This window comes from Puma concolor, chromosome C1 (assembly GCF_028749965.1).
Source record: "Puma concolor isolate L17-30 chromosome C1, mPumCon1.1.hap2, whole genome shotgun sequence".
Taxonomy (NCBI): Eukaryota; Metazoa; Chordata; class Mammalia; order Carnivora; family Felidae; genus Puma; species Puma concolor.
The window spans coordinates 73,541,883-73,555,277 of record NC_141674.1 but is presented as its reverse complement, the minus strand read 5'-3'; the positions used below and the strand labels follow the sequence as shown (position 1 = coordinate 73,555,277).

At 35.9% G+C, this 13,395-nt stretch overlaps 1 protein-coding gene across 5 annotated transcripts in view; it reads right to left on the bottom strand.

The window, feature by feature from the left end:
- Window positions 1–200: 200 nt before the first annotated feature.
- SH3GLB1 (SH3 domain containing GRB2 like, endophilin B1) overlaps window positions 201–13,395 on the bottom strand; it is a 35,363-nt gene continuing 22,168 nt past the window's right edge. For 3 of the 5 annotated variants that reach the window (XM_025935185.2, XM_086717461.1, XM_025935187.2), the window contains 4 exons: window positions 8,196–8,285; window positions 7,711–7,811; window positions 1,035–1,260; window positions 201–670 (listed from right to left, as the gene is read on the bottom strand). In XM_025935185.2, coding sequence (XP_025790970.1) covers window positions 563–670; window positions 1,035–1,260; window positions 7,711–7,811; window positions 8,196–8,285 — 525 coding nt within the window. In that variant the 3' untranslated portion in view covers window positions 201–562. Of the gene's footprint in view, window positions 671–1,034; window positions 1,261–7,710; window positions 7,812–8,195; window positions 8,286–12,407; window positions 12,432–13,395 lie in introns of all 5 variants that reach the window. The other 2 variants (XM_086717460.1, XM_025935186.2) reach the window with 1 other exon arrangement.

The window sequence follows — 13,395 nt, the reverse complement described above, 5'->3', positions numbered from 1 at the left end:
TGAAATCACTCCATTTCTGTTGGAAAACAAGGTAAACATGGTAGATTAACTGCATTTCTGTTTATGGAAACATTCAGAAATATTATATTTTTCACAAAAGAGGCTTACACCCTAGAGCTCTTTTAAAACCAACAGTTTAAAACAAATTTTAATTTTATTCTTTGGCTATTAAATTATACCTAATAAATGAGTCACTGATATCAATTCACAATAAATTTATTTTACATAAAAGAAAAAGCTTGCCATTAATGAAAAAATTCAGTAGAAAACAGTTCTTCTGCTTTAAGTTGGAGCTCAAAAGTAGAAGCTGCTTATTAGTGAAACTCAGTAGAAAGGGAATTTTGTAAGAAAACATTCTTGGCATGAAAGCACTAACATAAATTCTGTAATGAAATATTTACCATGCAATTTCACTGGCAGAAAGGCTGGTTTCTGATGGCTGGTATTTCTTTTCAGTCTCCTAAGAACATTAACATGGAAGATACTTAAACCTGCTTTATTCAGAGTTAATTGTATATAAATACTGGTGTCATGATGGGTAATCTTTCCATAGTCCACCTATTTAATTGAGCAGTTCTAAGTAGGTAATTGGCACCCTGCCCTTCTGATTTCCCCTTTCCCCCATTAGCCAGTCTGAATCCATTCCAACGACACTGAACACAGTGATCACCTACAAAATAAAATAGTTCCAGTTATTAACTATGTTAGAAAATAAACATTTGTAACTTGTTTAAGCTATTCATTATCAAAATTCTTTAAACATTATTAATTTTGCTGAAAGATAAAGGATTTTATTAGAGGCAGTTTTAGAAATTTTCTAGTTATTTAGCAGTTAAAAACTTTAAATCTGTGCTATTCTATTAAAGAATAGTAGTTAAAATTTTTATAAAATGTTGATATAACCATCTTAAATCTATGAAAGCATTCATGATAAACTATTTCCCAAGAAGTAATAAAGAATTTGCATTTTATTATAATACTAGAAGGTATGTCAATCTATGATAGTTTTCTTCTTAAACCCATATATTACTCACCTCATCTGCCAGAAGTGATAATTCACTACTGTTTGCAGCATCATAATCATATAGAACCCTGGCCTTCCTGCTGCCACTGCACTCCTTAAGGTCAATGAGGTTGGAAGGGGAGGTGATTACCAGACCACTTGTTGAAGTCAAGGCAGAAGAACCAATCACATTTGATGAAGCAGATGGTGCAGGTGCCACAGAAGTCTGATTGTTGTTACAATAATTGGATGGAAAACTGTTGGAAAAAAATGGCCAATTATCAATTTCCAAGTGACTATAGCTTCTGAATACCGCCACTTGGTGGCAGTGTTTACTTTCTACCAACTTCCACTTTGGCTAAAGATTTACAGATGTAATATTTTAATAGCAAAGTACCCTAACTAACTTATGCCTCTTAGGCCATAGAGAGGAAGACATAGAATCTGAAGCAGGCTCCAGGCTCTGAACTGTCAGCACAGAGACTGATGTGGAACCTGAACTCATGAACCGCAAGATCATGACCTGAGCCAAAGTTGGACGCTTAACCGACTGAGCCACCCAAGCGCCCCATGCAGGTGGTTTTCAAATATAAGTACTTGGAAGTTTTTTTTCAAAGCTGTCTTTACAATTATAAACTTGAAGTTTAAAAACAAAATACCCCCCCCAAAAACATGCTATTTCCAGAAAAAAATGAGTTTATCCTTAAAACACCCAAAAAACTTCTACTAGTATGTTTTATTAATCTTTTCTTGCCTTTATGAATTGTTAAATAAAAATATCAATGAATAACACTTTTATACTAGATACCACCACAAGAGTGAAGTCTTCTCAAGTTAATTCTTTGAGAAATATTTGAATAACCAAACTCTCTTTATAAAACTGATCCAATCACACTTTCCTATTCGTTCAAATGACAAATATTTATGGAAAATCTACATGTCCAACATCACTACCATAAGCTAAAGACACAAGGATGAAACAATACCCTTCCTTTATGGACATATACACAAGGGAAGGACATGGACATACAAATACTACGTTATGAGTAATAATTACCATAATGAAGACTCGATGGGAGAATAGGGCAAATTTCACAAGCTCATTCTGTCTTGTATTTTTTGTAGGGGAAAAATAGTAAAGTGTTATTAGAAACTAGTGAAATCTAGGGATGCCTTGGGGGCTCAGTTGGTTAAGCGTCCAACTCCAGCTCAGGTATAGATCTCATGGTTCGTGAGTTCAAGCCCCGCGTTGGGCTCTGTGCTGACAGCTCAGAGCCTGGAGCCTGCTTCAGATTCTGAGTCTCCCTCTCTCTCTGCCCCTCCCCTGCTCACACTCTTGTCTCTCTCTCGAAAAAATAAAACATTAAAAAAAAAATTTTTTTTTAAAAAGAAGTTAGTGAAATTTCTGTGACAAATGTGCTTGTAAATATTTTAAAGGTAATTAAAATTTTCCATTTAGTGTAAAGCTACTGTTTCTCCAATACTACATGGAAAAGAGCATCAAATGGCTGGCCTATATTCATTCTCATCCAGCCAATTCTAAGGTTGAAAATTTCCTATGAAAATTCATATTTAAATTTTAATAAATATAAAAGGTCTCATCTGGTAAGATGGGTGAAATTCATCCCTAAATAAAACACAACTTCCTTCTTCTATGACCACTGTGCCATCTGGAAATCAGTCAGCCAACAACACAATTCTCGTTAGTCTCATAACCTCTTCTCTAAACCTTCCTTCACCCTCTTATGCTTGTGTTTATTTTTCATATTTATTGAGTCTACAAGTGGATGGAGTAGGAGTTGTATGGTCCTCATTACCATTTCTACACTCTTCTAACCAATCTCGCCCAATCTTGGAATTTCAGGTTATTTGACTCTTTACTACCCATCATCTCTTGTTGCCATCATCTATGGATGTTTCATTCCCTTCTCCATTTCTACAAGATTTTAGTTCCTGGCTCACAGATACTGTATCTCACCTGGTGATTATAATATCCATAGAGACAATTCTTCCAACACTTTGCCTTTTCAGATCCATGGTATCTTCTCTTTCTGTACCTGATCCTGTAGTTCAGCCACGCATTTCTACTGCCTCATCTAGACCTCATTAATTCCAAAAACTATAACCCTTGCAATAATAATTTCCAACATCCCATTGTCTGACCATCATCCTTTTTTTCCCCAGTACTCTCCAACAAGTCTATAGTGGATCTATGGTCCTACTAATACGTCCTTCATGGCCATGGTAATTACTATAATCACTCCCTTGCATATGTCTTCATCTCCTATATTCCTCACTTTAAATTACTCATTTGGTAAAAATCTATGAACCTACTCAGTATCCATGTTATTTACTGTTGAGAGGAGAAAAGTACAAAACCATGTTGTCTGGCCTTGCCCTCAATTTATGAGTAGGAACCTCAAGTGGGTCCACAATGCTGCTTAGCAATTACTATACATTTCTCTAAGTCCATTCACTTCCCATTCTTCTAATATTTCATACACTTTCATCCATCCTCAAAATTCTAGCAATTTCTCCTCTAACCTTATACTCGGTTGATGAGCTGTTTCCTTTCTCACAGAGAGGAAAAAGAACAATCAGGACACATCTACGTGTTTGTGGTCATCTCTCCTCTTACTACAGATGAGCTGTCTATGCTTCTATGGCTAATTTCTCCACCTGTGCACAAAATCTCATTTTTACCTCTCAAGGATATCACACTAGCAATTCTTCCTTTTCCCATGCTATCTTATTTCTCTATGTGCTGTATCATTCTCATCAGCTTGCAAACATGCTCTGATTTCTCCTATCTTAAAAACAAAAATCTGCGAGACCCACTTTCTCCTCCAGCTACTACTTCATTTTTCTGTTCCTCTTTACACTAGAACTCCTTTGAAAGATTTATCTAAACTTACCATCATAGTCCCTCCTCTTCTGTTCTCTTACACTATAGACATGATCTGGCCCTATTGTTCTACCAAAACTACTCGTCAAGGTCAGCAAGGACTTCAATGTTCTAATCCAATGGTCCATTGACATTCCTCACTTCACTTGACATATCTAGTGATCACAGTGGATCCTTTCCCTCCACTTTCCTGTACCTTCCTCACTTGACTTCCAGGCCACACTCTTGGTTTATATCTTACCTTACTGTTCATTCCTTACCGCCACTTCCTTAGCTGTGCTGGAGTACTTCAGGGTTTAGCCCTTAGCCCTCTTCTTTTCTCTGCCTATATTTACTACCTTTCATCTAGTCTGAGACTTAAACATCCCTGATATGCTGACCACTCTCTAACTTGTATCTCTAATTTAGCTCCCAAACTCCAGACCTGCATATCCTAAAACTGGGCATCTCCACTTAGATGTTTAATAGACATTTCAAACTTCATTATGTCTAAAATTGGGCTTCTGGTGTAAAACTGGGGTGATCTACCACCCCAACCTCCTCCTCCTGTGACATTCCCCATTTTAATTAACTACAGCTCCCTTCTTTCAGTTGCACAGGCCAAACACCTGCAATAATTCTTAACTCTTCTGAGCCCTATGTAAATGAAGTCTGTCAGCAAATCCTGCTGGTTCTACCTCTAAAATGTACCCAGGGTTTGATCATTTCTACCACATCTATCACATTCACCATGATCCAAGCCACCATCATCTCCTGACTGGATAGGCTAAAAGTTTGCAATCAGCTCCAAACAGTTCTGTGTGCTTCCACTCATGCCCTCTAGCATTTATCTTTAACAGAGCAGCAAGAATAGTCCTATTAGATGCTAGTTGAATCTGTCACTCTTCAGGGCAAAACCCTCAAAGGCTTCTCACCTCTGAATAAAGGCCAAAGCCCCATGTGTCCCAGCTTCCCGTGTTCGTTTTCTCCTGTTTTCTCGATTCATCTCCAGCCGAGCCCTCCTCACTGTTGCTTGAACATTACAGCTATGTTCCTGCTTCAGGGTTTTGTACTTGCCGTACCCTCTCCTGGAGCAATTTTTCTCAGATGCCTGCATGGTTTGCTTCCTCTCATCTTTCAGGTCTGTCTTCTCTAACTAGTGCAAACCTTTACCCCTAACCAAGGCACTTCTCCACTTATTTTTCTTCACAGCATTTATCACCCTCTAATGTAGTATGTAATTCACAGCCATATCGATTTTCTACTTCCCTCTGCCCCCAAATAGATGTAGGTTCAACGAAGACAGGGATTTGCTCTGTTTTGTTTACGCTGTATCATTCATGCCTGGAATAGTGCATTTTTAAAAATTAAAAGCAAATGTTTCTCTGATAGATAATAGGGTTTTAATGACAAAAAGAACTAATTTCTAATTCAGGTTTTACTATAAAGTTAGGAACACATTTCTTAGCATCTCTTGCTCAGTGAACTCAGTTCCTCAGTAGTGGTTAAATATACACATTTCTGAAGATTAAAAACAAAAAAAACCCCTCTCTTTCCCCACTTAAGTGTGTTTATACACACGTGTTTTTAAAGCCTCTAACTATGGAATTTTACTTTCAAATTTACTAGTATAATTAACCTTTGTTCACCACTGACCTCTACCTATGTCACTTTGGAGGAATTAATGGTAAAAAGAAAAACACCCAACACCCATCCCTCCAACCAAACAAAACAAAAACCCTGAAAGACCATTTTTACCTTCTAAGAACTTTTATTGATATTTTAAAAACTATAGACTTTCTGCTACTGTAGCTTGATGTATTAAAACCTTCTAATTATTTAAAAGTAAAATACATTTGCTAGCCTTGTGACTAGTGCTTCTGTTTCCTCATCTGTAAAATGTGGATAATGGTACCCACCCTCACAGGTATGAGGACTGTAACATTACATATGAGGTGTCTAGAGGAGTGCCTGGGGACAACTAGAGCCCTTCCTAAATGACTACTGTTTTCAGTTACTACTACTGCTACTAACACTGCTCTTATAACCTGGTTCTACTTCTCAGAAATAGCTTCTGAATTAGCATGGAATTGGATGATTTGTCAAGTTCTGCAACTGAATACTTCTATACACTCTTACAAAGCATAACCTGCAACATTAAAGACTTTAAACTCTCTCCCCCTCCCCCACTCTCTATCACTGGTCCTTACCAGTAATCTAATTCTTTGAGGGCAGGCTTTCTTCCCCAGAACAGCAGCACTCAGTTCACGGTAATGTCTGAGCTTACCCTAAAGTGCAATAACTAGCATTTTGTTTGGATGGAAGAGTTCCAAGCATTTGTATGGCTTTAAGCAGAGTGCAAGTATAGATGGTAACAACAGCAACCCCTCTGCTGTATCAGGACACAGTGAAAAGAAAGTACTAAGGCTTCTTGGGCTTAAAATAGTTGTAACGATGTGGGGATAAAGTGGTGTTCTGCTTTCAGGTATTTAACACCACTAACAAAACTTTAAATATACAGAAGTGTAAATCTTCTGTAAATCCTATTGCAATAACCAATGGTATCAGACCACGATTCATTTTTAAAATCTAAAATTGGTTTTGTGGATGTGCCTAATATTGTTCTAAGCCCAGTTTTAAACGATTATGCAGAAAAGAATATTGAATCCACTTAAAAAAACCCCACCTTATTCCTTAAAATTATCTTCTCTTGATATTTTTCCTTCAAATATTATGTATCACCCACTCCCTGCTTTAATGGTTTCTCACTATATAAATCTTAAACTCCTTACTATTACTTACTTTACAGGACATTGGTGACATGACCCTGCTTCACTCATCTAGCCTCATCTACCACCCCATTCCTTAACTCAAACACCATGTACACTCTAGCCAGAACGAACTACTGTCAGTTCCCTGAACTTGCCACACTACTCTTTTTCCCTGGCCTTTTTACATGCGTGTTCTTCCTTTGTCTGAATATTTGTTGTCCCTGCCCCTTTCTTCATCTAAATTATTTCCACTAAAATAATTTCATTTGTGAAACTTTGCTAGACCCACCTGAGTCACAGTCAGACGTCCCTTGCAGGAACCTACACTTCTACCTTTCCACTTGCCATCTGGCCCATCCCCCAATGGCCTTTATTTCTAGCTAGACTTTAAATACCTAGGTATTTCCATCTAGACCTTGTAGAGACCATGTTTGTCCTATACATCATTTTATTTCCAGTGTAACCTTACAATGTGAACTCCATAAGGGTAAGCAATTTTGCCTGTTCTGTGTGCTGATATAATCCTAGAGTACAGAACAGTGCTTGGTATATGGCAAGTGTTCAATAAATATCTGATGAATGAATGACTGAGCTATGCATGTTATACATTATCACTTTGCTTTAAAGTATATTAAAATATGATTTTTAATAATAACATCAATGAGCTTGAGGTCTTACAGACTATTCCAAAACTTTTTTTTTTTTTTTTTAAGCAGTGAACAAGTGAGTAATGAATAAGTATAAATTAGCTAGCTGATCTCTAAGGGCAAATAAGTGTCGATGTAACTAGTTAATCTTTCCTCAACTAATTGCAAAAAACTAATTGCACAGAAAAGTGAACTTCAAACACTTTTGGTGCCAGGAGAGTTCAAAATGTTTTTGCTACCTCACAAGTCTGACAATTACTTTCCTTAAGAAAAAAAAATCTGATTTTAAGCAAGCTAACACAAGCCTTTAATTCTTTGAATCTTCACCTCTATCATTAGTTCATATGCAAAAATCTGAATTTCTTCTCTTATCAGGAGTTTTATGTGTGAAAAGGAAATTACCACCTTCCTAGTTGTTTCTGGAGGTCTAACATGTACTGGTAACATTGTGCATAATAAGTCATCTGGGCTTCCACAAAGTCATTCAGACAGCGGAGATGATGGGCCTGTAAAGGAAAGTTTCAGTTACTTCTCAGTTCTATAATCTACTTAAAAGTGTTAAATTCCAAGGAGCAAGAAAGCACGACATATACTCATGGCAAAACACCAGTAACTAGCATTCTATTACAAGGCTTATTGAGACTGACCTTGGTCAGCAGTGTAAGAACAAAACGTGTAGCCAATAAAGGCCAACAAATGATAGTGGGAGAACTAGGTGATGAAGTATAAACAAAAATTTAAAATATTTCTCCATGTATCTTGGAAAGTGCCACAATTTAAATTTTCCTTGGTAAGTGACTGAAAAAGAAGTTCAGCTTTCCCCCCTCAAAGTGCCTTAGGACCATCAAAGTCTTCTGTTTCAAACAAACTTCCAGTTAATGAACACTCACGTGCGTACTGCTGATTCCCTCTAACAGAAGTCTTGTAATCTCTGCTTGACGATCAAATTCACTTTGGGTTATTCTCAATTCCTGTTCAGACTTAAATTGGAATATAGTTTTAGAATTTTGCTTAATGACTTAGTCCGTTTTATGTACATTTGTTTAGACAGTTTACAAATCTCTCAGGTAAACCCTGAATGATGAGCTGGCAATGCTCTCATTCTGCTTTGAGTTTAAACTGTTCCCTGAACTCTACACCTCAGCTTTTCTATATTACTCAATCTAGATAGAATGTATTCCTTACCATTAATTGACTCAAAAAAATCTATTAATGTCAAAGCTTAATGACATATACATAAAAGCCTAGAAACACTACTATGGGACAGTCAATATACTGTCATGTATTTTGTCATGTCAATATAAAAGGTCATAACATTTTATAAAATCTTAAGAATATTAGTTTAGAAGTATATTTGAAAAAATTCTCAATTATTACTATGGTTAATTTATTTTGAAGTTAAAGATAGACTTTAATCTCAAATGAAAAAACTTAAGAGTAAAGCCATAAGATTTTAATCTCTCTTTTTTTTAATGTTTGTTTACTTTTGAGAGAGAGCACGTGAGGGAGGATGGGATAGAGAGGGAGACAGAGGATCAGGAGCAGGCTCTGAGCTGAGAGCGCAGAGCCTGATGTGGGACTTGAACTCATGACATCATGATCGGAGCTGAAGTCAGACGCTTAACAGACTGAGCCACTCAGGTGCCCTAGATTTTAACCTCTTATGTTTAGTTATCAAACATACTGTTTCTAGGCATATAGTTCTTAGGTTCCTTAAGAAGGAACTCTTTTTGCGTAAGGGGTGACTTTTTAGTTTTCTTTCTAAACTTTGCATTTTATATGGCTTAAGCATCACTATTATCTACAAGATGTACTAGGGTTTTTCTGCAAGTTATGGGTGACCTTTAATCAGTAGTGTGCTGATAAACTAGCTGGGGTTGGGGGAGTTCTAATGTGCTGATTTTCATGGTGCAAATACTCCAACCACACATCATTTCAAGCTACCAAGGTGAAGTCACTGACCTCATGGCTGGAAAGAGGTGTATATAATAGCACTCCACTACTACTAGCTTCAACCCTCTCATACAGGTTCAGTGCTGGGACAAAATAGTTCACTAAAAAATCAACTCAATAAAAATAGTAAATACTCAATAAAAAACATCTTAAACCTTTAGCCAGAGTTGGTTGGTAGTAAGTGAGGAGGAGAAAAATAAAATCTCACATCTCACTCAAAATACTCAGCTTATCCCACACAGGGAATCATCATTGGTGAGAATATCATTAATACTGTTATGTTATACTACCTCTCCAGGATAAATAGCTCCCCCCACCTATCCAAGTAATATTTCTAAGACTGTTGTAAGTATAAAAACTAGGTCTAAACTTTTTCCTTGCACATCCCATCTTCCTCTCCGTCAACGTTTGGTGGCAATAGTTAACCTAGTGAACCAGTCAACAAGGAAGCAAAATAGTCAGTTGCTATAATCATTTTCATCCCACTGGTAACAGACCTGGCAGAGTGACTAAGAAGTGACCACTAGATTGGATTTATGGAAATGAGCTTGAATTACTCAATAATTCAAAAGTTAAAATTAAATTTTACTTGGCTGAAACCAGAATGCATGGTGCTTTGATAACAGAGCTGAAGTTACAAGTTTCATCTAGAAGCCAGTATGAAGCAGAAAAAAGTCCCAGGAGAAGGAAAGAATCAATCAATATTCTTCCTAAGTAAAGTGTTAAGGAAAACCAATCACTTCAGAGTTACATTTGCATTATTTATTGTTCTGCTTGGTTGAATACAAAACGGTTTTAAGAAGTTACCATAATAAACCCAAAATAAATGAAATTCAGAAGTAAACAAGACTAGTGAAAGTACAATTTGATTTAATGGCTTTTAGTAGAAAGGGCAGAAAAGCCTACTAAATAGCAGTATTTCTATACAAGGTGTAAACAAGTAAGCTAGATAATAGATTAAGGGACTGGAAAGTCTGAGTATGAAGTGGAAGTGTTTTAGTTAAGGACACTGAGTAAAAAAAGTTATAAAATGATCTCACAAAGGATAAGAGATCAGTCTTCCGTGTTTGAGCAAAACTGAATGATTTCATTATGAAGAAAGGCACCATGTTACAAAGCCTAGGAAGTCATTCTTTGAACAATTCAGACTTTGTATTTAGAAAAGGTAAATGACAGGAAGGAAATGAATCCCATTTTTTGAACAAGTTTCAGTGTATGCCTGGGGTAGCTGCAGTCAGACGTCCCAAACCATCTCTACTGCTGACACATATAATGATCATAATAATTAATATAAAAGGCTGAGGTATCTAAAATAGGTTTGGCATCATTTACTTAGGAAGAGAATGATCCCTATTAGAAAGACAGATAAAAAGGGTTTAAAGAAAGAACTGTCTTTCTTTAAACATTTAAGGGTTTTTATTCTGTCCTCCAGAAGACCTCATTCCCTGACGAATTTTACAATTAAGACAAAGAGTTCTAGGGGAAAGACCTTTTCCTGCCAGAGTATATGACAGCATAACTTGGGTTAGGGAAGCAAGAAGAACTCTTTTAGGACGTAACTTGGAAAAAGGGCAAGAATTTGTTGATCTGTGATATCAGGACTGGGTAACTAGAAGCTAGAAATTTGGTGGTTATGCTTTTGAGGCATTTGCTGTGAAATTTTGTTCAGTGTTATTTTTTTCTATAGGCTTAAATCTTAAAACATTTGAAGATATGAAGTTTTAAAATTATATATTTTTTAAATTATAAAAATGACAGGAGTATGGAAAAAAAAAAATCTCCCTAAATCCATTTTGATATATTTTCTTAAGTTACACACACACACACACACACACACACACACACACACACACACACACACACACACTGTAAATATTTGTTTCATGGGCTTCTTCCCATTGTATATATCACATATTTCCCAAACTCACAGAGACTGCAGTATCAGAGATTTTTTGGTGTATCTGTTTGCTAACCAGAGTGGAAGAGACCCTGGTTTCATTGTTCAACTTACATTCTCTTCCATGTTACTCTGCCCTCTTTTCATGCTAGAGGTTCAGGAACAACCAGAGGCCATGGCAGAAACATAACTAAGCTGACAAATGGATTTCACAATAGAGGATGGAAGAAGTCAAGCATTTCATACTGAATTTCCAATTCATAGAGTCAAAACCCCATAACCTATTCAGGGAGCAGACTGTATAGTCAGCATTCCTACAAAGTCAAAAAATAAAAAGTTGAAGTTTGAAAAAAAAAAAATAGGGGCCGCAGTTACCACCGGCCCTTAATCTCCAGCACTGTCCTCATCTGGAGGTCAAATTTTGGTAGGCATGAACATGAGGAGTAAATAAAAAATGCTTCTGAAGACCTTAAGTAGCATTTGAAACAAATCTGCCTAAAGTCATAATTTTATTCCTTACATTCTTGCTTATTATTTCCCAGCCTAGATAAAATGAGAAATGGAAATACAGAAAGAGGGCCTACTAGTAGCAGTAGCAGTCATGTGGGGCTTCTAAGTGACAGTCCAACACTGAGGGAGGAGACAACATACTTCAAAAACAAACAACAGATCTAATTGTTATACAGTACAATAATGTACATTTATAATAGTGACCCTAACTGTAAATGAAATTAAATACATGCTATCCTATATTTACCTAATGGAGCAGTAAAATACTATTTTAAAACTGTTTTCAACTAAAGTGACAGAAGACTTAGCTCTGGTGCTGGAGGAACAAGCTTTTGTTACCTAGGAAACTCATTTGTGTGACATATGATATATTCAATCTCTGAATATACAAGACGTGGCGTAAACTATATTTTACATAATTGTCACGTAAGTAAACCAAGTATTTACACTGTTTCCTGGCAAGCACTGTAAATATTACTACTTAATGTAGCATGTATCTAGTATTTATCAGAGTGTGTGCACAGTACATCTCTGTAATATTCTTCTACTGCTCTGTGGAGCTACTACTAGCCAAAGAGATCTGAGCTTTCTATAATAATTTTCAGATTTTATAAGTAACAAAGATATAGTAACAAAGACTGTCACTGGCCCTATCCTATTGGCTGTTGTCCAAGAAATATTTACTGAATGAATGACAATTAAATTCTTGTTTCATAATTCTGTAGTTTAATAATTTACTTACTTTTGTCACTTCCTCTGCCCAAATCTAGCCAGCATTAAAAATTAGAGAAAAATATACAGCATGAAAGAAAGTTGGAATTTAACATTTTCTACAACTTAGTATAGAAAAATGTAATTATTTTAAATTCAAAGGGCACACTCTCCTTTTCCGGAGTCACATTAACACAATAGTGAATCAGTATAGTTTAATATACTGTGAAAGTATGCCTTCATATGTATCAATACTGTTAATTTTTGAATCTTATACTAATTTTATAAATTAATAAGAGTAATAGTTTTCCAAAATTGGGACTATTTAGCCCCTCTTAGTTGTAGTTTTCTAATTTGTAAAATGAGAGGTTTAGACTAAGTAATTTCTAATTTAGGTCTAAAATTCTAGAATTTTGGGAAACTAAAATAAAGCAAGGATAAATAGACAGTGAACATTGATATAGCCACTGGTGGAGCACATTATACTTGAGAAATAGTTTAAAATTACCAGAGTTAAACATATAAGTAGATGACATCAGTAGTAACACAAATGCCTAATAAATGGAACATAGTCTTGCTAACTGTTTAGGATACTTTTACCTAAAATAAAAGAAAACCTATGATCTATAGACAATTACCAATGACTGAAATAGTCTAATACTTTCATTCACCTACAAATAGGACAATGGAAATAAATGAATGCATTCTCTTGCTATCTAAGGAAAGCCCTGATTTAGCCAGGGCTCTGGTGATCATAGTAGTTTAAACAACAAAAATGCATTTTAAATATTGTTTACATAAACTTTCCGATTACACGGACATTTTCCCCCCTTCAGCTCAATGCTAATGGAATAAAAACAGCTGACTGAATTTATTATAAACTGTACTACAGATTCCATGTCACTTCTATGGAAGTAATTTATCTAGCAGTATAATGCCAAACACCACATCTATAAATCTTTATTGGCTAATGTTTATGAGTTTTGGGGCTATATTCAGATTTTATGAATTTCCATTTT